This window comes from Lissotriton helveticus, chromosome 11, assembly GCF_964261635.1.
Source record: "Lissotriton helveticus chromosome 11, aLisHel1.1, whole genome shotgun sequence".
Taxonomy (NCBI): Eukaryota; Metazoa; Chordata; class Amphibia; order Caudata; family Salamandridae; genus Lissotriton; species Lissotriton helveticus.
The window spans coordinates 1,105,343,793-1,105,371,173 of record NC_136072.1 but is presented as its reverse complement, the minus strand read 5'-3'; the positions used below and the strand labels follow the sequence as shown (position 1 = coordinate 1,105,371,173).

Below are 27,381 nucleotides of genomic sequence, written 5' to 3'. Positions count from 1 at the left end.
GAGCGCCCCTCCTGATCGTCCAGTTTCGCCGACAATTGTACGTTCATCTGTTCCAATTACGTCACCTGTTTCTGCAATGTGGCGGTATCCGTCGTTAGAGTTTTTGTGGTGGCCTCCACCTCCGTCATTCTGGAGCTCATTTTTTTAAATGTCCGCCCTCAATAGTGTCACTTCAGTTGAAATGGATCCAATTGACATTTGCATCTGTATTAGTGTAGCTATAACATCTTGTAGTGTGACTTCTTTCTGGGGCCCCTTAGTCTTTTCACTTGTATCCGGATTTACTGGCTGGTGTTCTGCCTGCTGGCTCTTCGGTAAGGCGTACTTATCAATACGGTTGCTCTGCACTTGCTTTGGCCCCCTGGTGCTCATTCTCTCACTCCGAGGCGCACTTGGCGCCAACTCCACCCTAGGGGACCCTTCTTGCACAGACCCAGATCACTGAGGTCGCGGGCCCTGTCAAGACGGTTGTTCGTTCTGTCTTTATTTATGTGCCAGTCACACTGCCACAGCTATTCCCCTTCAAGGGCGTCTTCCACTTGGCTCTGTCCAGCAACTGGAGGCCTGTCTCTTAGGGCACTTCCGCCGTCTCCTGGTGTTTCTCACCTTCACAATCGGCACCCTGGCTCCCAGATTCCAGGTGGACTCCCGGCCACTCCGCAGGAGCTCCCACTGCTAGGAGCTCCAGGGGTCCCGGGTCAAACCCCCACGTGAGTATACTCCCGTTCACTAGGGAGTGTGTCACTTCTTACTGTGGCCGGGCTGATTGTGGGGAGCTCTTACAGCCTCCGCCTTCCGTTCCGGGCCGGGGAGCCAGGGGTCGGCCGCAAGCGTGTTGACGGGCCGCACTACATGCGTGTGCGTGCAGCCCTGCTGCTCACTGTGTCTCCGGGCTGTGCCTTAGGATGTTAGGCCGTAACTCCGCCCCCTCGCCGCACTCGGTCCTGGAAGCTCTTCACCACACACCGGACCGATATTGCAGCACCGGAGGTAACACTGCGGATTTGCCTACGCTCTGATCGCGCCAGGCTACAGGATTAATGCCAGGATCCGCTGGTTCAGGTAGTCGGGCTCCAGAGCTCCTCTAGGCTGCGGCCATTTTCTCCGGTCGCTAGCCACGCCCCCTATTGCTGATTTCTAAATGCAGAAATGTGATCTCTGTTTTCAGAGGCACAGTAAAACATTTTGCTAAAAGAGTTTTTCTTTGAGGCAAAAAAAAAGCTTATGAAGCTAAAGCTTATGAAGCTGCCATCCCCATCATTTGGTAGGGGGGTGCACCACACATGCCGACACCTACAAAATGACACAGGCGCTGTTTTTTAGGGCTCGGACTCCTCCCCACTGTAAGTGGGGGAGGAGTTTCGAGATCCTAATGTTATAAGAAAAAAAAGAAGTATCCTTAGGGCCTTGGCGAGAGGAATTCCACACATTCCTTAGCGTTTTCTGTCATCTGGCCAGTGATTCGTCTTCCTTGTGTTTTCGTTTTAATAGGCTTGAAGTGATAGGGTAAATGTAGTTTTGTTCCGCCATTTTGGGCATATTTCGTTCGTGCTCGCGCAAAGAAGTACATAAATTATAATTAGGAGCTGTCAGGGTGCCTCCGTTAGTGAATCCAGATGGCCGGGCGCGTTCACAATTCTGCAGCTCTCAGCGCGCAGCTTCCTTGTATTGGAGAGCCTTTGCACGAGGGGAGGCTGTTTTCCGCTCATTATTGAACAGTGGCAATTTTGGCACAGCTCGGAAAGGGGCGATCTCGGGTCTGCTGCCCTGGATTCCGTTCTCGGATAAGATTGTAGTTGGCTTGTGCTTTAGAGCTTGTCCCATGCAAGCCAGTTTCAGACCGTCGGCAGGAACACTTCTAGTGTTAAGCCCGCAATGCCCGTGTAAGTTAGGAGGCATTAGTTGACCGCGCTCCGCGGGCAGAGGTGCAGCGCTTTAGGGCTGCGGCGGCGAGCGGAGCTTTGATTTTGCCCGATCTAGCGAGTTTGGTGAGTAGTTTCTTTGTGAAGGTGCAGACTGTGCTTTGATGATTTCCTGAGCAGAAGTTTCTAGTGTGCCATTATTTTCAGATTAAGTAGTTATACCGAGTTAATAACTTTTCCTTGCGTTAGCGAGGGGTGCGAAGAAGTTGCATCAGGAGTGAATCAGAAGTGTTCGATAACTTTGAGCGTAGGCTTTACTCACGCGGAGATTCTCGCCATAGCCTGAGGGAGCCGCAAGGGAGGGGAGTCGACTGTTAGTCCCCCACCCCCCCCCCTTCTAACACTCGTGGCGAAGGAGCAGTCCAAGCATTGCTGTATTTGTGATGTCTAAGAGGGGTGGCTAGGATTTCCCCCGAGACTTTCACAGGACACAACGTTTCGTGATTCACCTCCAACGGTATGCCCGCCTGAAGGTAGTTCTCTGGACGGGATGTTTATTTGTGAATGGATCCTGTTAAGCGGTTGCAGGGGTGTCGTTTTGGACGGTTGTTGACCCTGTTACTTATTTCCGGTCTTCATTGCAAACTGTAAACCTATTCGCAAGGATTCTTTTAGGAAAGAGTTCAGTTTTGACAGAAGTAAGGTGTCTCTTTCGTTTTATTTATTTGAACTTTAGAGGGGACGGCATCCTTTTCTCATCGGTACCGTCTCCACGCGGTGTTTTCTGCGGGCCGAGTTTGCGTGTGGGGAGCTGGCGCATAGTGTGGATCACTAGGGCCCCCCGTAAGTGGCACGCACCAGGAACCAACACTATAGAATGCTATTTCAGGTTCATCGCCTCTGCTGTCCGGCTTACCTCTGTGCGGTAACTTTGCGCCTGCGGGGGGCGAGCAGGTGGTTCAACGGGGTGGACATAGTCGGGAGGTTGGCTACTAATCTTTGGCGATGGGGGGGAAATGGCGCGAAAGCTCGTCGGCCATTTTCGTCCTCCCCCACCCCCTTTCCGCTCTGGCCATTTTGTCGGGTCAGTGGTCCATCCTTCTACCCGGCAGGCGGGCTTCCGCTTTTCCTGTCTTTTGGTGCGATCGCTTTATTTATATTTAATTTATGTATTTAGACCCTTCCTATATGGCGCGGACTTTTACCATAGGCGTTGGTGCACAATTAGTTTTCAGGCCTGTTTTGTGAAGCGCACTAAGTACGTAGCCGGTTAGGGGCCATTCTCATTTTCCTTACACGCTTGGGAAGCGTGAATCACTATCCGTCGGAAGCGTGATGATGATATATAAGTACGCAGGGGTAATTTTAAGAAAATTCACTTTTCCCCCGCGCCTGGAGGTTTAGGCATTGGGTGACATTACTAAGTGCTCCTAGAACCCCGGGCTAATCACGCGGTGCTCATTACGGATGGTTTACGTAGCCTAGGCTCGTCAGCATGGTACTTTTGCCTAAGGTGTGTTACAGGGAAAAATTGGCAAATTTTGCTCTTTCACGTTTTCCCTCGCAACAGCACAGCTTTGTACTTGCCAGTCTTCATTCCCTGCCAGTGTTTTGAGATATTACGTTGCAAGTAGGGGCCGGCGGGGTCATTAGTGATGCCCAGGGACCTGGCAGGCTTCTGTGTGCGCCGCAGTGCTTTGCTGGAACGTGGATGCTTTGGGGATTGTTCATGGATTCCTTCATGGCACTCATTATTGACTGTAGTCGGCTTCGTGGTGGCACTGCAGAGAAGCTTTCTGAGTCTGGCTGGGGGAACAGGGACATGGTGTGTGTTAACAATGCTACCAGTACTACAGCCACCAGTACTACCACTACCACCACAACCAGTACTACCAGTACCACGACCACCAGTACCACCACTACCAGTACTACCACCACCAGTACTACCACCACCAGTACTACCACTACCAGTACCACCACCTCCAGTACTACCACTACTACCACTACCAGTTCCACCACCACCAGTACTACCAGTAACACCACCACCAGTACTACCACTACCAGTACCACCACCACCAGTACTACCACTACCAGTACCACCACCACCAGTACTACCAGTACTACCACCATCAGTACTACCAGTACTACCACCACCAGTACTACCACTACTACACCCACCAGTACTACCACTACTACAGCCACCAGTACTACTACTACCACCACCACCAGTACTACTACCACCACCAGTACTACCAGTACCACCACCATCAGTACTACCACAACCAGTACTACCAGTACCACTACCACCACCACCAGTACCACCACCACCAGTACTACCACCACCAGTACTACCAGTACCACCACCACCACCAGTACTACCACTACCACCACCACCACCAGTACTACCAGTACTACAGCCTCCAGTACTACCACTACCACCACCACCAGTACTACCAGTGCCACGACCACCAGTACTACCACTACCAGTACTACCACTACCAGTACCACTACCACCACCAGTACTACCACCACCAGTACCACCACCACCAGTACTACCACTACCAGTACTACGGCCAGCAGTACCACCACCACTAGCACTACCACTACCGGTACTACCACCAGTACTACCACTACCATTACCACCACCAGCAGTACTACCACTACCAGTACCACCACCAGTACCACCACTACCAGTACCACCACTACCAGTACTACCACCACCAGTACTACCACCACCAGTACTACCACCACCAGTACTACCATTACCAGTACCACCACCTCCAGTACTACCAGTAACACCACCACCAGTACTACCACTACCAATACCACCACCACCAGCACCACCACTACCAGTACTACCAGTACCACTACCACCACCACCAGTACCACCATCACCAGTACTACCACCACCAGTACTACCAGTACCACCACCACCACCAGTACTACCACCACCAGTACCACCACCACCACCAGTACTACCAGTACTACAGGCACCAGTACTACCACTACCACCACCACCAGTACTACCAGTACCACGACCACCAGTACTACCACTACCAGTACTACCACTACCAATACCACTACCACCACCAGTACTACCACCACCAGTACCACCACCACCAGTACCACCACCACCAGTACTACCACTACCAGTACTACGGCCAGCAGTACCACCACCACCAATGCTACTGCTCACCACCAGCCATCAGTGCACAATTTCTACAGGCAGTCACGGCCATCAGTACATGCATCGATTGTTACACATCCACAATTAAGTATTGTAGCAATCTCAGTATGGTACACTTTAGTTTTAAACATATTCATGTAAAAACACAGCATGCCACCATTGCTACAATTATAATCTAACACACATAATTCCACTACACACCACATTAACACACTCCATAACACTTAGCAAAAATACATTACCATTTACAATGCCATTAGCTCAAACTCAAATAAATCCGAGCCCGATTGCATTTCTAATGCTTGTTTCTTTTTATTTACAGATCCAAGTTAGATTGGTAGTTGCACATGAGGGGAAGCAACATAGAGTTGTGCAAGCAACACAAAGGGCAGGGGGAAAAGTACATGAAGACCGAGCAATGTGGTGCATGGTGGGAGAAGAGAAGCAAACGGGTGAAGCAAAGCAACACTAAGTATGGAGGGGGAAGAGAAGATCACTAGCAGGACACCTGGAAACCAGGGCTCCACAGGAACTCCATCCGCATCACGACCAACACGGACGACACCATCGCACCCGCCGAACACCTGCACTTCCAGATCCACGTCAACCCTAAGACCACCCTCAGAGGCACCCTCATCTACAGACCCCCGGGACCACGCACACAATTCAGCGAGGACATCGCCGACTTCGTCAGCCCGCACGCCCTCCCCTCCGCCGACTACATCCTCCTCGGGGACCTCAACTTCCACCTGGAGAACAACAACGACCGCAACACCACCACCCTGCTGGACAACCTCGCCAACCTCGGACTCAAGCAACTGGTGACCACCCCCACCCACTACGCCGGACACACACTCGACCCGGTCTTCTCATCCAGCAAGGACATCGCCTTCAGCCACGCCACCGGACTCCACTGGACGGACCACAGCTGCGTCCACTTCAACTTCAGAAGGACCACGATCCACCACCACCAGCAACAGGCTCCCCGCAGAAGCTGGAACAAGATCACTGCAGACCAGCTCGCTACTTCCCTGAGCAAGAACCCTCCCACCAGCACAACAAACCCCAGCCAAGCAGCCACCAACCTCACGAAATGGATCAGCGACTGCGCAGACGACCTCGCCCCGCTGAAGACCCCGCCGAGCAGACCCGGCAGCAAGAAAGCCCCATGGTTTAACGACGAACTCAAGAGCTCCAAGAAGAACTGCAGAGCACTCGAGAAAACCTGGCGCAGAGACCCAATACCGGAAAACATGACTGCCCTCAAGCTCGCCACCCGAAAACACCACCAGCTGATCCACGCCACCAAGAAAACCGCATTCAAGGAACGACTGGACAACAACGCACACAACAGCAAGGAACTCTTCAACATCGTGAAAGAGCTCTCCAACCCCAACGCCGGAAACAACGACATCACCCCTTAGCAAGACCTCTGCAACTCCCTCGCCGCCTACTTCCACAACAAGATCGCGGACATACACAACAGCTTCAGCACTCAACCAACGCACGCCACGTCCAAACCACCGCCCTCCACCACCACCCTCCGCGCCTGGACCCCGATCAGCACCGAAGACACCATCCGCACGATGAACTCCATCCACTCCGGATCTCCGACAGACCCCTGCCCTCACCACGTCTTCAACAAGGCCGACGCTGTCATCGCACCCCACATCATCAACACCTCCTTCGACATCGCCACCTTCCCGGAGAGCTGGAAGCACGCCGAACTCAGCGCTCTACTCAAGAAACCTTCAGCAGACCCTACCGACCTCAAGAACTACCGCCCCATCTCGCTGCTCCCGTTTCCGGCCAAAGTCATCGAGAAGACCGTCAACAAGCAACTGGCCGCCTTCCTCGAGACGAACGGCTCCCTCGACCTCTCGTAGTCTGGCTTCCGGGCCAACCACAGCACCGAGACCGCCCTGATCGCAGCTACCGATGACATCCGAGCCCTGCTCGACAACGGAGAAACAGCGGCCCTCATCCTCCTGGACCTCTCCGCGGCCTTCGACACTGTCTGCCACCGTACCCTAGTACAGCGCCTCAGCAACGTCAGAATCCAGGAGAAGGCACTGGAGTGGATCACCTCCTTCCTCGCCGGAAGGACACAGAGAGTCCGCCTCCCCCCGTTCAGATCGGAGGCCACCGAAGTCCTCTGCGGCGTTCCTCAAGGCTCCTCGCTCAGCCCAACACTCTTCAACGTCTACATGAGCCCCCTCGCAGCCATCGCACGCCAGCACAACCTGAACATCATCTCCTACGCCGACGACACCCAGCTGATCCTCTCCCTCACCAACGACCCCACCACCGCCAGAGCCAACCTGCACGAAGGGATGACAGACGTAGCCAAATGGATGCCGAACAGCCGACTGAAACTGAACTCGGACAAGACGGAAGTCCTCATCCTGGGATCCTCACCCTCCGCCTGGGACGACTCCTGGTGGCCCCCCGCCCTGGGCAGCGCACCCAAACCAACTGACCACGCACGCAACCTGGGCTTCATCCTGGACTCCTCCCTCTCCATGACCAGACAAGTCAACGCCGTCTCCTCGTCGTGCTTCAACATCCTGCGCATGCTACGCAAGATCTTCCGATGGATCCCCACCGAGACCAGGAAGACGGTCACCCAGGCCCTCGTCACCAGCCGTCTGGACTACGGCAACTCCCTCTACGCCGGAACCACCGCCAAACTCCAGAAAAGACTCCAGCGGATCCAGAACACCTCAGCACGACTCATCCTGGACATCCCCCGCCGCAGCCACATCTCCGGACACCTGAGAGACCTGCACTGGCTCCCGGTCAACAAGAGAACCACCTTCCGGCTCCTCACCCACGCACACAAGGCCCTACACAACCAAGGACCAGGATACCTCAACAGCCGCCTCAACTTCTACGCTCCCAAACGCCAGCTTCGATCGACCAGCCACGCCCTCGCCGCCGTCCCCCGCATCCGAAGAGCCACCACAGGAGGAAGGTCCTTCTCCTACCTGGCCGCCAAGACTTGGAACTCCCTTCCGACCCACCTCCGCCTGACCCAGGACCACCTCGCCTTCAGGAAGCAGCTCAAGACCTGGCTGTTCGAGCAGTAGCGGACCCCCTCCCCCCAGCGCTTTGAGACCCTCCGGGTGAGTAGTGCGCTATATAAATGCTCTGATTGATTGATTGATTGAATTTGTAAAAATAAATAAGTGCTACGGCCCTCGTCAGGAGGCCACTGCATCTAGCACCACACATTGCCCCTGGCAGGTTTGCCAATGATCCTACCAACACAACTTCTATCGATCACACTCCTACAAGTGTATATATATATATATGTGTATATATATATATATATATATATATATATATATATATCACGGAAAGGATGGTCGCACTCGTAGGGTAAGGTGAAATCAAATATTTATTTACACAGAACACGTTTCGGCGTGAACGTCTTCCTCTCGCTGTGATAAATGTGCAAAACAAAATACGCCATTTTATTTACAAGTCACCTCAGTGTTTCCAGCCCGCCCATCATTATAGAAAGAGGACTACGCCTCGAAGTGCTTTTATAAATGCGGCGCCATTATGGAACTTGCAATCATTCTAATTTTTGCAGGGTTATTCATCATTATTCACGATGTCATTTGTATTTACCAAACAAATTCATAACATAATTGAGCCTTGAATAGGCTTACTCTGAGGCTTTTCAAAAATTAATTTCAACAAATTAATTAATTCATTTAGTCAATTGCGTAGTTTCAAAGAAATCATACTCCACGAAATTTCAACATTTCTACAATATACTAATTCCTCAGGGAATTCTATATTTCTACTATTGTTGTAGGTAAACTACCTCATAATCTTCTAGAATGGGTTCAAATGAACTACAGTCAAAGTTGATTTCATACTCATAATAACCAAAATATCTTACTCTATTAATCATTACCACCTCACTTACAGCTTGATCTAGTTTTTAGGATATGTACATTCATCTAGCCTAAATGAATGGAAAGTTCCTCTTCCATGTTTAACCCAAAAGGTCTTAAAGTTTGTAAATCGATGATGTAACGAGATTCAAGTCTTCTTAATTGCAGCTCTCGATTACCACCACCTCTTTCGTCAGCAGGGATGTGATCAATACAGAAAAATTTCAATAGACTCCTATCACTGTTGTGGTATTGACTGAAGTGTCTCGCTACTGGGTATGAACTATCTAGATTTTCAATAGCTCTAGCATGTTCCAAGGTTCTGCGTTTTGTTTGGTGAATTGTGCTCCCTATATACCATTTCATACATGGGCATACTAAGCAGTACACACAATATGGGGTGTTACATGTTAGGAATTTGTTAATTTTCCTTTCTTCATTCGTACTTGGTATTTTATAAGTCAGGACCTTGGAACTGTTCCTGCAAGCTTTGCATTTTGAGCAGGGAAAAAAACCCAGTAATGGCACTAATTCTTGGCACAAAGGGGATAGAAGTATAATGACTTTTAGTCAAAGAGTCTTTCAGAGATCTACTACGTCTAAACGTAATTTGAGGATATTTAGGTAAAGTCTTCCCTATCACTGAATCAGTCTTCGGGATATGCCAATTACGGCATAGGATTTTACGTAGTTCCCCTGCTTCTCCTGAAAAGGTGGTTATGAATCTGCAAGTTTCATCATCTTGATCTCTCTTCCTCTCCTTATCTTTTAGTAGGCAACTTCTTGGAATCTTCTCTACCTTATTGAATGTTTTTGTCAGTAGCTCTGAATTATATCCTCTTGTTTTGTATCTATCAATTGATTCTAATGCAGCAATTTGAAAATCTTCATTAGTAGTACTATTTCTTTTGATGCGTAATAGCTCACCGTAAGGTATGCTATTTTTTAAATTATTGGGATGGCTACTTTTGGCTTCTAAGATAGGTTCCCGCTGTCTCTTTTCTAAAGAGTGCTGTAAACATCTTACCCTCTTTAATAAACACTCTCAAGTCTAGAAAGGAAACCTCCTGTTTGCTCATATGGCCACTAAATTGGAGATTTAGAGAATTTTTATTTAGTTCACTAATATAGTGTTCTGCTTCCTGTTGGGGCCCTTTCCATAAGATGAACAGATCATCAATGTATCTGTACCAGGATACAATGCTGCTGACCCACTCGCTGTATTTATCCGTCCAGGTCACCTGCTTCTCCCACCAGCCTACGAATAAATTCGCGTAGCTGGGGCGAAGCAGGTGCCCATCGCGGTCCCCCGTATTTGTCGATAGTGTTGTTTATCGAAGAGGAAAATATTATTTGTCAAGCAAAAATTGGCAAATTCTAAAAGTATTTCATTATGTTCTGAATATTGCAATGCTCGCTCTTTAAGAAAATACCGTAAAGCTTGTAGGCCCTTGTCATGCTCTATCACTGTGTATAGGCTTGTGATGTCCAGTACAATCATTAACATGTCCTGTTCCGATGAAATGTCCATTATATTTCTGATAAAGTTTGTAGTATCTCGGGTGTATGATGGCAAAGTCTTAACAAAATCAGTTAAGAAATGGTCTACAAACTGGGACATTGCTTCAGTCAGACAACCAACAGAAGAAGCAATCGGCCGCCCTGGTGGCCTTCGTGGGTCCTTATGGATTTTAGGCAAATTATTAAAAGTTGCCGTCACAGGGTATGGGCATTTGAGGAAATTATGTTCATCATTATTCATCATATTTCTGTCTGCCCATTTCTGGATCAAATCATGAAATAATTGAATTCTCGTAACATATTCCTCTTTCGAAATCTTTTGGTAGCACTCTGTGTCCATAAGTTGACGCATTGCTTCTTTAGTGTAGAATTCCCGAGTCATCAAAACTATATTACCTCCTTTGTCAGAGGGTTTACATATTATATCTGGATCACTCTGTAATTTCTGCAATGCTTGTTGTTGGCCCTTTGTCAGATTGTGTTTCATAATTGGTGTTGGTGTCGAAGAGAGAGGTTGGCATGTAAGTTGACTTAGGTTTAAATTTAGTCCGTACAGATTTCTGGTCAATGCCAAAGCTTCTCACTTCAGATATATTTAAGGATGCTACTTGTGAACTTGTTGCTTCTTGTCTGGCAAGTATTTGAAGTGTTCGAAGGTCCTCTCTAGTTAATGGATCGATATGTGACGATACATATTCTTCTGAGGAATCGCAGCTGTTTGACTTGAGTTTTGATGGTGTTGTCGCAGTTTAAAGAATTCCTCAATTTCAATTTGCGTGTAAAGAGATAAAGGTCTATACGAGTTTGTGTATATTCCATCTTTTTGGTGGGACAAAAAGTCAATCCTTTCTTCCAAATCAGCTCTTCATCTTTACTCAATTTCCTTTGTGTTAGATTTATAATGGTCAGGTCTTGTGCAGAATTTATTTTGTCAGACCCCTCTTGCTTCAAGTCTGGCCCGCTATTCCTTGCGGTTGGCCTGAAGCGGCCGCCTCTTCGCGTCTAGCGGCGGCTTGGCGTCTTTGTTCCGGAGGTTTGCCTCTTCCCCCTCGTTGTCGTGAGTTCCGCATCAATTGAAACTCCTCAAAAAAACGCCCCCTAGCCGCGAGAATCTTTTTTTTTTTTTTTTTGGGAAAGATTGTGTTATTTTTCAAATAAGACCTAGATTAAATGCAGGAGAATTACATCAACACTTTGGCAGTTCATAAACCAGGTAGTACATTTCTGATATTACACTCATACCCTCTTCCCTCCTGTGCACCAAGAACCCTCACTGCTTGACATGATCTAAGGTGTATAATCTCATTGTGTCCTTGGTCGTATGTATCGACCCGCCACCTGTCTCTCCACCCTCTTCCCCTATACCTCTGTTGGGTGCAATCAAATGGTCAATTCTCTGTCTCCACTTCTTCCATATCCCAGGTTGCCCCTATCTTCTTGTACTTTTTTTCATAACCTCTAACCTTACAGACCTCCTTTTCAATATTTTTACAGCATGTCATCTCATCCTCCCAGTGTCTGAACGATGGAGGCATGTCACACCCCCATTTCTGAGCAATGTCCCTCTTTGCCACCATATACCCCACATTCACCTGAATCTTCTGATATCATGTGAGGTATGAGGGATCCCATATACCCAGCAATGCTCTGGGAGGTGTTAGGTTAATATTGATTCCAACCGCTTCCTCCAGTGATTTGGTTACTTTTTCTCAGTATATACGGATCACAGGGCAATGCCACCACATGTGAAGAAAAGTCCCTTCTCTACACTTCTGGAGGCACAGAAGGCTCTCAGCCTTCCCTATTTTGAAAAGTAGAGTTCTGGTAGCATATGTCCTGTGCAGTACTTTAATTTGTATTAGTCTGAAGCTGGCCTTTATGGCCCCATCTGCTGGGAATCTCAGGACTTCCTGCCAGTCCTCATCATCGAATTCCCCAATATCTTCCACCCACCTATCTTTTAACCCCCTGTGTGTTCCACATTAACGTTCCATACGTCAGCGATATCAGTTTGAGCTTGATCTGCCCGTCCAGTAACCTATGCTCCAACGGGGACTCCTCCTCCTTATCTATGCTACGGGTTAGTGCGTTTCTCAGCTGCCTATATTTCAACCTCTGTGAGTTGGCATCTGATATTTCCCTGTTGGTGGTCGAAGGGGACGACCCCATTTGCATCCCATACCTCAGCCAATGTGTTAATGCCTATCCTGTCCCAGCCTAGGAAGCCCTTCAATTCAGCCACCCTTGTCAGTTGAGTGCCCTCCCAGAGGGGAGTTCAGGATGTGAGACTTGTGTCCCACTTCATTTCCCTCAGTAAGCTATTCCAGATGTCATGAACCGAATTTGTGACCGGACATGCCCTACCACAATTCTGCAGAAAGCTCTTCATCTCACGAGAAACTAGTTGCTTACCATTATCTGTGATAAGTACACGAGTAAGCCCTTCCTCCAAAAATTCACTCTTCAAGGTCTCCACAGTAGTTCTGGTGGTCACATCAAACATAAACTTCACCACTAACCATTTGGAGTGCACATCTACTACAACCATAGCATTCCTCAACGCTTCTTCCGACAATGGCATAGGTCCAATAAAATCCAGACATAAAGTACTCCAAGCACACCCCGGCTCCTCAATATGCCCCTTGAAGGATTGCGCCCCTATCTTAAGCATCTTCACACTTTCTCTACACACTTCACAGTTCCCCACCCACAAATTGATTTGATCATCCATGCACAGCCACCAAAAGTAATCCCTAACACATTTCTTAGTCAAAGTTTGACCTAGGTGACCGTCGTGAGAGTTTGAAAATCCTTTCTCTCAATCCTTCTGGTGGAACAAATTTGTCATTTTTCATAAGCACACACTTGTCACTCAAAGTGAGCTCATCCACAATTTTCACAAAGGTCTAACAGCTGGAGGCACCGTACTCTCTCTACGCCCCCCGCACACCACCATTTGTCCCACATTCTGGAGGACAAAATCCCCTTCCATACACTTACGCCACTCCTTCGCTAAGAATGAACCACCAAAGTACTCATCCACATCACACAGAGAAGCCATTGCCCCTTCCTTTTCCCAAGCTGAAGAACCATGTTCATTTACCTCAGACCAGTCCAAAGACAGGCGTGTGAAACAATCAGCTTAGGCATTTCTCTACCCCGATATGCGTTCAACATTGTACTTATACTCTTGCAGCCTTTTAGCTAGCCTTGCCAGCCTGCCAGTTCTCTTGCCCGCCACACCAGGACTCAAAACTTTGACCAAAGGTTTATGGTCTGTACGAATGCTAAAGGTGAGACCCCATAGGAAAGTCCTAAAATGCTCTATGGACCAGGCAGCCGCTAAAGCCTTCCACTCAATGACAGATTAATGCTCTGACACTCCGTCAGAGAACGCAACGCAAATGCCACAGTCCTCTCTGAACCATCATGAACCTGAGAGAGAACCGCCCTAGTCCACAAGCACTTGCATCCAGTCAGATATATTTTGAGTTGGGTATCAAACCGTGCAAGGATCCCCTTCTCCACAGATGTCTTCCTTTATCACGTCAGATGCTCTTTGTTGACATTTGCCCCACACAAACACACATCCCTTCCTCAGCAACACCCTGAAGTCTTCACTTTTGCTAGCAAAGTTCTTGACATATTAGTATATACTCAATAAAACCCATGAAAGATTGTGACTGATCTTTATCATGGGGAACTGTAGCAGACCGAATACCTTTCAATAAGTGTACCTTGGGGTGCACACCTTACCCAGAAATGGTATGGCCAAGGTATTCAATTTCTTCCACTTGGAACTTACATTTGTCCCTCCTCAAGGTGAGTCCTGCTTCCCTAAGCCTACCCAACACAGATCTCAAAATTGAGTTGTGTTCCTGAATGGACCGACCAAAGATCAAAATGTCATCTTGAAAGAATTTAACATTATCCAAGCCCTTAAGCTCTTCAGTCATGATCTGCTGGAACACGCTATCCACCAAGGATAACCGGAACGGCATCCTGGTGAACCTAAAAGTTCCCTCCATGATATGCTTAAATTATTTATAGAGCGCACGTTCACCAGTGGTTTCTTGGCGCTAGGGTGGAGGGCTAAAGGCAGAGGCAGTGTGTAGGAGTTAGTTGTATGCTTGGGAAAAAAGCCAGGTTTCAAGCGATTTCCTGAATTGAGAATAGGAGGGTATTTGGTGGAGTTCCGGAGGGAGAGAGTTCCAGAGGAGTGGTGCTTGGGTGGAAAATCTCAGACCGCCATGTTTCTTTCGTTTGAAGGTACAAGAGGTTCAGACAGGAGGAGCGTAGGTCGCGGGGAGGGACATAGCGATGGATTCGGAAAGCAATAAAAGAGGGTCCATGGGATGAAAGGGCTCTGAGAATCAGGCAGCTAAGTTTGTAGAGACTGCGCTGACCCACTGGGAGCCAGTGAAGGCTCCTAACGAGGGGCTTGGTGTGGCTGAACTTTGGCTGGCCATGGATAAGCCTGGCTGCTTGGTTCTGGACTAGTTGGAGTCGGTGGGATTGGCATGCGGGAATTCCGGCATACGGAGAGTTGTGTAGTCCATGCGGGACATGACTAGTGCAAGGGTGACTTGGACGAGAGCTTCATGTGAAAGAAATCTACGGATTTTCCTGATTCTGCGTAGGTGGAAGAAGCAGACAGAGACCACCGAGTTAATTTGGGCCCTAATGGAGAGGTCGCTACTAATGGTGACGCCTAGACTCTTGACCGAGTTGACTGGGAGTGGCGGGCAGCCCAGGGAGATAGGCCAGAAGTTGGAGTTCCAAGTGTTGCCTGGGGGCCCAGTAAGAACCAGCTCTGTCTTATCTAGATTAAGCTTTAGCTGGTTAGCGTTCATCCAGCTGCTGATGGTCATGGTGGATTGAACGTTCTCTATAGAGGAGGGAGAGGGATCAATGTTGAAGATGAGCTGAAGGTCATCAGCATAATTAAAAATGACTACTGCTCTTTTCTGGAGTTCGGAGATCAGGGGAAGGATGTACAGGTTGAACAGGAGGGGAGAGAGGGAGGAGCCCTGAGGGACACCGCAGGTGAGTCTTTTTTCCTCCGAAGAGAATCTGGAGAGGCGGACCGCTTGATAGCGGTCTTTGAGAAATGAGGTGAGCCATCTCAGCGGTGGGCCCCTGATGCCGGCGCTCTCGACCCAATCGAGTAGGAAGGCGTGGTCGAAGGTGTCGAAAGCCGCCGACAAGTCCAGGAGCACCAATGCCTGCGAGGTGTTCTGGTCGGCCCCCTTTCTGAGCTCATCATGGACGGCCAGGTCAATGGACTCGGTGGATTGTTGAGGCCTGAAGCCAGCTTGATGGGGATCTAAAAAGTTGGAGTCTTCCACAAAAGTACTTAAGCAGTTTGCTACGAAGGCCTCCAGAATTTTGCCCAGGAAGGGAAGTAACGAAATAGGGTGGAAGTTGCTTAGCACCTCGGGGTCGGCACCTGCTTTTTTGAGTATGGGTGAGACTACCGCAGTTTTGAAAGAATTGGGAACCACGCCCGAGGTGAGGGAGTTATTAAGGAGGGAGAGATTGGGTTATGGGATATTGAGAAAGATCCTCCCGGGCAATATGAGGGGGACAGCTGTCCCGCGGGGATCCGGAGCGACCTTTTTTGAGGAGGGAGAAGAAGGCCTCCTGACTGATCAGGGGGAAGTGGGAAAAGAGAGAGGGGTTACCGGGAGCGTTACTGGGATCGGGGGGTAAGGCGGCCCTGGGGATACTGGTTTTGATGTTGGTAATCTTGTCGATATAATAAGTGTTAAGGGAATCGCAGAGAGATTGTGAGGGCAAGGGTTTGACAGTGACACGGTCTGGTTTCACAAGTTCATCCACAATGGAGAAGATGTCTTTGGTTTTGCTAGTTGAGTCCAAGATCTTTGAAGAGAAGTATTCTGTTTTGGCTGTAAGGATGGCGACTTTGTAGTCTTTTAAGGCTGAAGATAAAGATGGATCTTTTGAGGGGACAGTAATCAAGTCTCCACTTGCACTCGGTTTGGCGTAGGGCAAGTTTACTGTCTTTAAGGTCCTTTGTGAACCAATGCTGGGCATCATGGGGCCTCTTATTATTGAGTTTTTTCAGGTGAGCGAAGTTATCTCTTGCCCGGGCCAGCCAGGAGTTAAAGTCTTCAGCCTGAGTATGTGGTGAGACCGGGGGTCCGGTGGGCAGAGAGGTGCTAGGCGTGGAGGAAGATAGAAATGTACAGAGAGTAGGGATATTTACCCGACTCCAGTTCCTTATCATAAGAGGGTCAGAGGTGGGGGTTTTGGTCGTGGAGGGGTGGCGATGGAGAAAGCAATAAAGAAGTGGTCAGACCAAGTACAGGGAGAGATCTGGAGATTGGTGATGTCAAGGTTTGAGGTCCAGACCTGGTCTATGGTGGGTCCTTTAATGTGGGTGGCCACTTTGATGTGCTGGGTGAAGTTCATGCCATTGAGCAACTCCGAGAAGTCTATCGAGCAAGGGCTTTCCCGAGGGTTATGAGGCCAGTAATTAAAGTCCCCTATGATAAGAATTTTGGCATGATTAATCACCAGCTCCGCTGTCATGTTGCTGAATAGTTGAAGAAAATTAGGCATGTGGGCAGGGGGCCTGTAAAATAGGGCAGAAGTGAAAGGGAAACCTTTGGATTCAAATTTGCACAACAAGAAGTCAACAGGGAATTTTAGAGGTGGTGAGGTAAGTGAATTTATGGGATTGGGAGATGATGGCTGCGACTCCCCAGCCTCCACTCCCCTTCCCCCCCTCCCCACACCCCCCACCACCGTGCCCTCTGGCCTATTGGCCTGGAGGATGTAGTAATTGTCTCGGATGGCGGACAGAATGTCCGGAGTGGATTTGGTTGAAAGCCATGTTTCTGCTAGGAGCAGTATGTCTGGCTTAATGGAGTTTAAAAGATAAAAAATCTATAGCTGGTGCTTAACCAGAGAGCGGGTGTTGAGATACCATATGGACAAACAGTCCTGATTGGGGCAGATAGAATGAGGGGATGTTTTAGGGAGGGAAACCCTTAGGCTCGTGGGTGTCGTGTAGGGAAGAGGCTTAGGGGGGAGGTTGTGAGTGGAGTTGTTTCGGGACAGAATTCCAAAGGTATTTAGTGTGCTAATGAGGTCTGGGTAAATGGGCCAATCTCCCTAGAGTGATTTAAGCTCCATTGATGAATAGCGGAAGGAGGCACGGGCAGGGTGCGCGGCCCCTGACGGCCACAGACGGGCTTGCCTTTGGCGCGCCTTCTGCGCGGCCAGTGCGCGCGTCCGCTGCGCGAATCCGCTGCGAGACAGGAAGCACATTGACAGTTATAGGCAGAGAAACTGCGCTAATCGCGGTGCTCCGCCCCCAACTGGCAGCGAGGAAAGACTGCCTTCCTGCGTGAGCCTGCACCCTCTGCAACAATCGGGAGAGCCCCGTGGTGGACCGGGGTGCAGACGGAGAGTGCAGGAGGTGAGGAAGAGGTTTTGTTTTTGAAAGGTACTGTGCAAATGAGCAATTCAGTGCAAGTTTAAAAATACTAATTTAAATTTCAAGCGAACGGCGAAGTATGAGTGGTAATCAGGTGTGACTGCTGGGCATAAAATCGCTGAGCCTTACATTCCCAACAACGTTTTCCCACTGCATACAGTCAGCGCGTCTCCATGGTGATGAAAGCCGTCAAATTGCTTGAATCCGTACGTAATTCAATCTGTTGGTAAGCGCTTTTCAAGTCAAGCTTAGAAAAGTACTTACCACCCTTGAGTAACAATAACAACTCGTTGATATTTGGAAGAGGAATAGTATCAGTCACAATATGTTGGTTCAAACTGCGCAGATCCAAACAGAACCTCAGTTTACCATCGCTGTTCTTGGCAAAAACCTCTGGGGAGACCCATTCAGACTCCTCAACAGGCTCTGATACCCTCCCGGAGCATGTCATCTAAGATTTTGTTGACCTCATCCCTCATTACAACTGGCCTCCTCCTCATTCTATGCTTAACCACAATGGTACCCTTTTCCAATCATACCCAGTCTTTCATTACACACATCTTTCATTACTGATAACACGTCTTCAGTTGTGTTCTCAGTGACCACCAACACCTGTTCTGGAGCACGGGGTCAATTATGATATGCAGATCAAATTGATGTGCCCACCCCAAAATAGGTGGCCCCTCCTCAGCCACATACATTTTCCGTACAACCTGGCACGATTTAAACACAATCATAAATGTGAAATACCCCAGAACATCAATGCGTTCTCCCTGGTACCCCTGTGATTGATGTCTTTAGGTAGAAGAGACACTTCTGGCCACACACTTTTCCACATCGCCATCGGTATGCTAGTGTACAATTAACCGTCCACCATGAGCTCTACTAGTCTGCCTTGGGTGTCAAACAAGGCTCTTCTGTTCTCTTCCTCCATCTCAGGCTGAACCGTCAACATTCGATCCTGGTTATCCTCTTCCCATAATAAGTCTTCAGTGACTGCCACACGGGATTTAGTTGCATCTTTACATATGTGGACACAATGTCCAATGCCCCCACCGTTTGTTAGATGCATAACACCATTTTGAATCACTGGTGTGGTAATCACTCCCACAGTTTGAACATCCCTTTGACTTGCTCCCTCTCTGGGAGCCAATAGCAGCCTTGCTGATCGACACCCCTTCTTTTTTTCCAACAGCAGCAGCCATGGCTGTCCACTTGTTCCTTCTTGCTCATCTCCTTCATTCACCTCTCCGACTCCTCCACCACCTTAGCAATTCCGATGGCATCATTAAGCGACAGGTTTTTCGCTGCCCACAAACGTTCCTGCATTTTTCTGCTGCTGCACTGAACAATTAACTGATCTCTGATAACTTCATCGGTCATTGACCAAACTTAAATTTAACTGACAATTCACACAGACCTGAAACAAAATCATCTATTGACTCATCTAGTTTTTGTGGTCTGGTGTAGAACTTGTACTGAGACAAGACAATGTCCTCTTCCTTTGAAAATCTTCTCTCCAAACACAGCTTTGCCTCCTTATAAACATCTTCAATAGGTTGATTATTATTACCCAACATCTGAGGTAAGTACTTGAAGATGTGATGCTAATCCTTGCCAATAGTGTCCAATAACAGCACCTTCTTCCTCTCAGGGGTAAATTCTTGTCCATCAAAAGCACTATGTATTTGTCAAAAAGGTCAATCCATTCCTCCCACTGAAAGGATGGTTGACATGGCTGCACCAAAAATGGCAGTGGAATAACATTAGAAGATCGTGCCACCACATGTGATGGAGCACAACGCTGTCAAAAGAAATACAAAATAACTGAAGCTTTGTGCAACTTGTAAAAATGGGTGAGATTTCAAAAGTGTAAGGGTCTTTCTTCTAATCATTCACATGGTACAGCAGTAACTGAGAGGAAGCAGACCCAAGACTACCAACACGGCATACAAAAGACTTTGAAAACTGTGAAAGTCTCTTTACGTGGCCAGCTGTGAGCGCAGCAACAAAACACTGAGTGCCCTGATTTTATTAGACCTATCAGCGGCATTTGACACGATCAGACATAAACAACTACTGACCTGTATCGCAAACCTGGGCATAGAGGGAGGAGCACACAAATGGCTAGAATCATTCCTGTCAGGGCGGTCACAGAGGACACAGCTGGGGAGCAGGCATCGGATAGGGGCTTTCTCACTAGCGGAGTCCCCCAGGGCTCTGCACTATCCCTGCTCCTCTTCAACATATACTTACAGCCCCTGGTAGCAGCCCTAGCCCGCATGGACTGCCATATCTTCAATTACGCAGCTGACACACAACTCATCCTTAGGATTAACAATTCTACCCATGACCAGGAGCTGACGCAAAACATCCTAAGTTTTATAGTGAACTAGGATGACGACAAATTCACTAAAAATCAACCCAGACAAAACCGAAATCCTTGTGATTCCCACTAAAAACAACCCTTGGAACAATCTCTTCTGGCCCCAAGACCTGGGTAACACCCCCACACCTCCACCAGTCGTGAAAAGTCTGGGCATTAAAATAGACTCCCAACTCTCCATGGCCAAGTCACCACTGGGGTCGGAACCTGTATAGGGCTCATGAGACAGCTGTGGAAGCTTGTCCCTATCCTTTCAACAACATCACTTCGGATGACTGTATCAGCTACAATTGTCTCCCGACTGGACTACGGGAATGCCTTTTACATTGGTCTTCCCCAGAGCCTCATCCACAAGCTGCAAGTAGTGCTGAACGACGCAGCCAGGATGATATTCTGGCTCCCCAGAAGCACTCATGCCACCCCTCTGCTATGTAAGCTACACTGGCTCCCCATTAAACAGAGAGCGAAGTTTAAAGGCCTCTGTATTGCCCTTAAGGCAATCTATGGAAATGCGCCTACCTACATCAAAGATCGCCTAAAGAACTACGTCTCAGGCCGTACACTGCGATTATCTCAGGCCTGCCGCCTGCATACTCCACGTTGCAGAACTGCATCCAAAGGGGGCAGAGCCTTCTCTGTCCTACTCCCACAGCTCTGGAATCAGCTGCCAGATCACCTTCGGATGGAACCTGCACTCCTTCCATTCAGGAAGCAACTCAAGACTATCCTCTTTAAGGAGGCCTTGAATATTGTTTATTGTAAAAAGATTTAGGAGGACCCTTACTTATCCAATTCGGGACAAGGGGAATTGAGTTAATAAAAATGATTTTCCCAGTTTGAAACAATCAATAACTGCCTATCATGTAGGTAGACAGTAACACAACATCATACAGAAGCAAACCTCTAAAGTCTTGTACCTTTTTTTTGGTCAATATCGCCTAGAAAAACATGACTGTCCACTATAAAGTTAAAAAAGTTTCGTGCACATTTATTACATTAATACATGTTTGTTCAATATATCAGATATATACAGGCATAGTATGTTACATAACAATAATCACAATATAATAAAAACAATTTTACTAAGATCAGCTAAAAACAAGTGTCGACGCAGCGTTTCGGTTGACTTGAAGATAAAACACCTTCTTCAGGACAGGTTCTAAATGTTAAAAAACACAAAATTACAAATCCGTACTACACTATGACAGTCTGTTTTCTTAACAATTTCTATATTCATAACAATTTCTATATTCAAGTGCAATAAGATCTTTTACACACATTACAAACATACAAAGGTACTACAGGTCGAGGTTGCTTATTCAAATCATCATCGTACTATCAACTAAAACATTTACTGTGTTTCCATTTATTGGGAAACCAGGAGTCCCAGATAACAACTGTTTAAAAGGATCATCTATCAACTAACCCATATACATTCATCGAGATAGAGATCTATCATACCTTTAGCATCAGTTCATGGGTATCTTATGATCTCATACTCGTAGTTTGTGAGATCACCGAGGGCAAGTTAAGATAATCCGGCTCCTATATAGAATAGTCGCTGTATGGGTGAGATTTAAAATCAAATTTAAAATCTTCCATTTATTTATCCATTTTCTAGCATGCCCTTCATTATATCCTTATGTGTTATATTACCTTTATATCTTGTTATCAAGAATCTTCATAAAAAAGAGGGGTTATTCACCTTTTAAGTTCGGGATATTTGTCCTCAAACCTATAAGAATATACCTCACAATTAGATCACTCTTATATGTAAAGCAATATTATCGCAAGTAATAACGGTTTGTGGCTGCCTACTCACCTAGGAAGCAGGTGACAAGACACGGATGGTATCTATCTCAGACAGTCTTAGTCCTGTTCGGATTTCTGTGTCCTCGACGTATGGTGGATGTCCTCCCAATGTACTTTGTGTATTATAATTGTAGTCTCGAAATGGGAAGTTGTATTTTATTAAAAACTATCTCAACTTACACTCGACTTCAACATGGCCCAAGTGTGATTGGGCACTCAGACCTGCACTTATTTAAATATCATAATCAGGATTTATTCGGCCCAGGTCATTATGGGTATTAATACTGCCACCGATACATAAAAAAACTTGCATTAGATATCAACAGCGCACATTGTTAAATGCGCGGATCCCACCGTACTGTGTTACAGCGATCGAGTCAGGCTATTCTATTCACTTTATCCGGTTGGGATGCGTCCTTTATCTAACTCAGCCGGCAATTTCTTTAAAAAACCATAAGCACCCGCATGAAAGGCTGGTTATGTGCAATCATAGGGATGAGCGTTTCGTATTATAAACATTTCAATTTGGGGCTTCGTTATGTTAAAACTTACATATTCCCCTTGGCTCACCTGCTTTAGCGGAGTATCACCTTCCTGCTTATTTCGATCGCACGTCTGGGGCGTCTTACGTCATCCCCTCAAGGTGGATCAAAGCGGCTCAATGGTCGGCCGTTTCTTCCTTTATATGCGTCTCTATCGCTAATTGGTCAGAGACGGTTAGTTCGCTCTTAATGCCCCGCCTCTTCATGCTTAACATATCGGAGGGTTTAGCGTTTTTTTTAAATTAGTGTGAACACAATTAACTTTATCACTCAACTTTAGTTCTAATCTCGGATAAATAAGTGCAGGTCCGAGTGCCCAATCACACTTGGGCCATGTTGAAGTCGAGTGTAAGTTGAGATAGTTTTTAATAAAATACAACTTCCCTGATTATGATATATAAATAAGTGCATGTCCGAGTGCCCAATCGCACTTGGGTCATGTTGAAGTTGAGTGTAAGTTGAGATCGTTTTTAATAAAATACAACTTCCCATTTAGAGACTACAATTATAATACACGACGTACATTGGGAGGACATCCACCATACGTCGAGGACACAGATTTCCGAACAGGACTAAGACTGTCTGAGATAGATACCATCCGTGTCTTGTCACCTGCTTCCTAGGTGAGTAGGCAGCCACAAACCGTTATTACTTGCGATAATATTGCTTTACATATAAGAGTGATCTAATTGTGAGGTATATTCTTATAGGTTTGAGGACAAATATCCCGAACTTAAAAAGTGGATAACCCCTCTTTTTTGTGAAGATTCTTGATAACAAGATATAAAGGTAATATAACACATAAGGACATAATGAAGGGCATGCTAGAAAATGGATAAATAAGTGGAAGATTTTAAATTTGATTTTAAATCTCACCTTTAGGTCAACCATACGTGACTATTCTATATAGGAGCCGGATTATCTTAACTGGCCCTCAGTGATCTCACAAACTACGAGTATGAGATCATAAGATACCCATGAACTGATGCTAAAGGTATGATAGATCTCTATCTCGATGAATGTATATGGGGTAGTTGATAGATGATCCTTTTAAACAGTTGTTATCTGGGACTCCTGGTTTCCCAATAAATGGAAACACAGTAAATGTTTTAGTTGATAGTACGATGATGTATTGAATAAGCAACCTCGACCTGTAGTACCTTTGTATGTTTGTAATGTGTGTAAAAGATCTTATTGCACTTGAATATAGAAATTGTTATGAATATAGAAATTGTTAAGAAAACAGACTGTCATAGTGTAGTACGGATTTGTAATTTTGTGTTTTTTAACATTTAGAACCTGTCCTGAAGAAGGTGTTTTATCTTCAAGTCAACCGAAACGCTGCGTCGACACTTGTTTTTAGCTGATCTTAGTAAAATTGTTTTTATTATATTGTGATTATTGTTATGTAGCATACTATGCCTGTATATATCTGATATATTGAACAAACATGTATTAATGTAATAAATGTGCACGAAACTTTTTTAACTTTATAGTGGACAGTCATGTTTTTCTAGGCGATATTGACCAAAAAAAAGGTACAAGACTTTAGAGGTTTGCTTCTGTATGATGTTGTGTTACTATCTACCTACATGATAGGCAGTTATTAATTGCTTCAAACTGGGAAAATCTTTTTTATTAACTTGAATATTGTTTAACCATCCCCTCCTTCTGCTGCCATTGTTGCGAAAGCCAAAGGGCCTGACCTTTTGCTCTCTAACAGCGCTTAGAGACCTGTCGGTGATTTAGCGCTATATAAAAATAAACTAACATAACATATAAGCAGCAGTAAGGTGAGCTGATCCTGCTTACCCTACTGGTGGCATAAAACAACAGTGTACTTGGCAACCACCGCCTTCAACACAGGCGCACGTACACACAGTAAGACGTCGGGAGACCGGTAAAGGTCAGAGTACACTAACGTACTCCTCCGACTAGATTTACGAATTAATGCTGGCAGCACACAATACCTTGCCGTCACAGTTCTGCTGAGAAGTGAAGCCTCTACATATCCTGTGGGTCCGTGCCGTCTCGTCTCACACTGCCGCCCTGTGCCATTCAGCGCCACCAACAGATCAGTTACCAATGCTTCTGTAACTGTCTGTCACCTTCACGCCATGCTGTGGTACCAGTGTCACTACAGATGGCTGGCGTTCGTCGCCAAAATAATGTTGTTGTGACCACCAAGACTCGGTCACGATTTCAGCTTCTTTTGATTAAGCACTGGCAAAGACGTGATCTTTCCCCTCGCCAGCTACCAAGCAACTGCCAAGGGAAGAATCACAAAGGCATACCATTCCTTTCTGGAACCTGTTTACTTAATAAGCAGGTTCAGAATTACAACACCATGCCTTCCCTTATCTATTCTCAATATCTGTGAATTTCCCTAGTATCATATTGATGGGGTGGGTGAGTTTTCATTTGCAGTGGAGTGGGAAATACTTTATTCACATATTCTTGAAATTAGTTGTGAAGAGTCCAATCTACGTTCTCTTTTGCAAACAGAAAGTTAGATTCACCATATACACAGGACTGGAATCAGATACAACTTTTCAAATTATTACCTACACTGTAAATTCTGTAGATTCTGTAGCAGGACGAGTGAAAGACTGGTTCATGTGGAAATATTCCAATTTTGTGAACAGTCTGCGCCTTTGCAATGATGACCGGGCTGCAGGTAGGTTAGTTACATATTAGACACTGTAAAGCAACTGTTTCAGCCATATGATGTCCTTCTGTAAATATGATGTTTTATAAAATGTTTTTTGTTTTTCAGGCAGTGATGCTGGACTCCACTGACGTCAACATCTGGTACAAGATTGGACGTGTTGCTTTGCGGCTGGTCCGGATCCCTTTGGCACGTCACGCTTTTGAGGAAGGCTTAAGATGCAATTCAGATCACTGGCCTTGCTTGGATCACCTCATCACAGTCCTTTACACACTGAGTGACTACACAAGTGAGTAACCTCTCCCTAGAACTTGAATGCATAACCGCTGCAAAGACAAGAGTTTTTGATAGGATAAAACCTGACCGTTTTATCCCAAATAATCAATCAAATACAGGAGCGATGAGGAGAAAGGAAGATATTAATCTGACTTCAGCTCTGGTGCCAGCAACACCACACACATTATATGACAAGAAAGCAAGCAAGTTTGAAATGCATAATCCTTTAAAAACAAAACTCCCCAGCATTGTCGGCATGAGGGACATCACAAAGCAGAAACTGTAACGCTTAAACTAAAAGGCAGGAACATCTCCAATAAAATGTTTGTTGTTTCTTAGTGAGGCAAGTACTGCTTTGACAGCTCTTCAATCTTAATGGGACTTTTTATACATCCTGATATTAATGAATGTCTTTTTTTTTTTGTTATTGAATGTTTTACCCTTAGTTCTTATGCCTTTTTCGCTTTGTCTTTTTTCTGGTGATGCTCTCTTTCCTTGGCCTGGCACCATATACCTCTGTACTTCATGCATTTTCTTTGGTGTTTTAAAATATATATTGTCCATTATTGGGTTGCTTGTTTAGAATCCTTAACCTTTAAACCCCCCCTTACTTGGCATGTTATATTATGTTAATTGTTCATTTGTAAAGCACAGTCCACTCTCCCAGGGAGCACATTCATGCTAAGTCTAGTAGACATTAACTAGCTGTGAATTATACTGCACGAGTGGAAACCGATTAACGTTTATGGTGAAGAGCCACTGCATATTGAATACAGCTTTTACTTTTAAAATGTATAGAGCTGTGAAAAATGGCTACAACTTCACTACCACACTTGTCTTTACAGTCACATCTAAGGATTTTGTAATCTGTGGAGACCTGTTGCTCTGTTAGCGGACTGCAGTCTTCTGTGAGACAGGTTTCTATATGGGAACATATCCCATGCTTATTTTTGGGGATTAACTTATTCATTAAGATCTTATTCTTTGTGCCCGATGTTACTTTAAGCAGCCCCACATTCAGTCCGAGCTCTACGTTTAATATTAGAGAGCTGGATCTGGCCTTGGGTTGTAGCTCATATCACTCCATCTAAGCAAGGGGGATCAGGTGAAACAACTTAAACTTGCACAGGTTGTTTTGGGAAATACTATTTAGTGTATATTTAGGTGAAAATAGTTCTCTTGTAGCTGCTTATCTGAGTAAGTTTGATGATTAACATCTTAGGATGTAAGCGAATGAGAATCAACAGCATGGTTGGGTGTGTATGAGCTTTTTACAGGCACAGATATGCTTGCCTTTGACATACTTGCATTGAATATCTTCCAGCACTTATTTCAGAGGAATTTCAATCTGTGTTCAGACCAGGTAGAAAAAAAAGTGGCTTGAGACAAAGGCCCTCCAACCGTTGCTCAAGCTTCTGTTTGCGAAGTGTTTGGAATTCCCAAAAAATCTACATTTAAACAAGGGAAAATCTCAGCTCCCTGGTTTACGAAGGAACTAAAAGACTCACTACAAATAGTTCGTAGACTTGAACGTAAATGGCGTAAGCACTATGATGATGATGACCAGGCTAACTTTAAAATAGCAAGACGGAACTATCACGCACTTATTAAACGCACTAAAACAAATTACTTTACAAATAGGATAGAAGCCTCGCAGAATGATCAAAAGGAAATCTTTCGTATTGTTACCAGTTTTCGAAATCCAAAAATCCTATCTCAGGATATACCACCATCACAGATTTTTTGCAATGAGA

The 27,381-nt window shown here is 46.3% G+C and overlaps 1 protein-coding gene across 8 annotated transcripts in view; it reads left to right on the top strand.

The window, feature by feature from the left end:
- CABIN1 (calcineurin binding protein 1) overlaps positions 1–27,381 on the top strand; it is a 1,271,888-nt gene that overhangs the window by 149,622 nt on the left and 1,094,885 nt on the right. For all 8 annotated transcript variants that reach the window (XM_078667788.1, XM_078667793.1, XM_078667787.1 and 5 more), the window contains one exon: positions 25,460–25,640. In XM_078667788.1, coding sequence (XP_078523914.1) covers positions 25,460–25,640 — 181 coding nt within the window. The remainder of the gene's footprint in view (positions 1–25,459; positions 25,641–27,381) is intronic.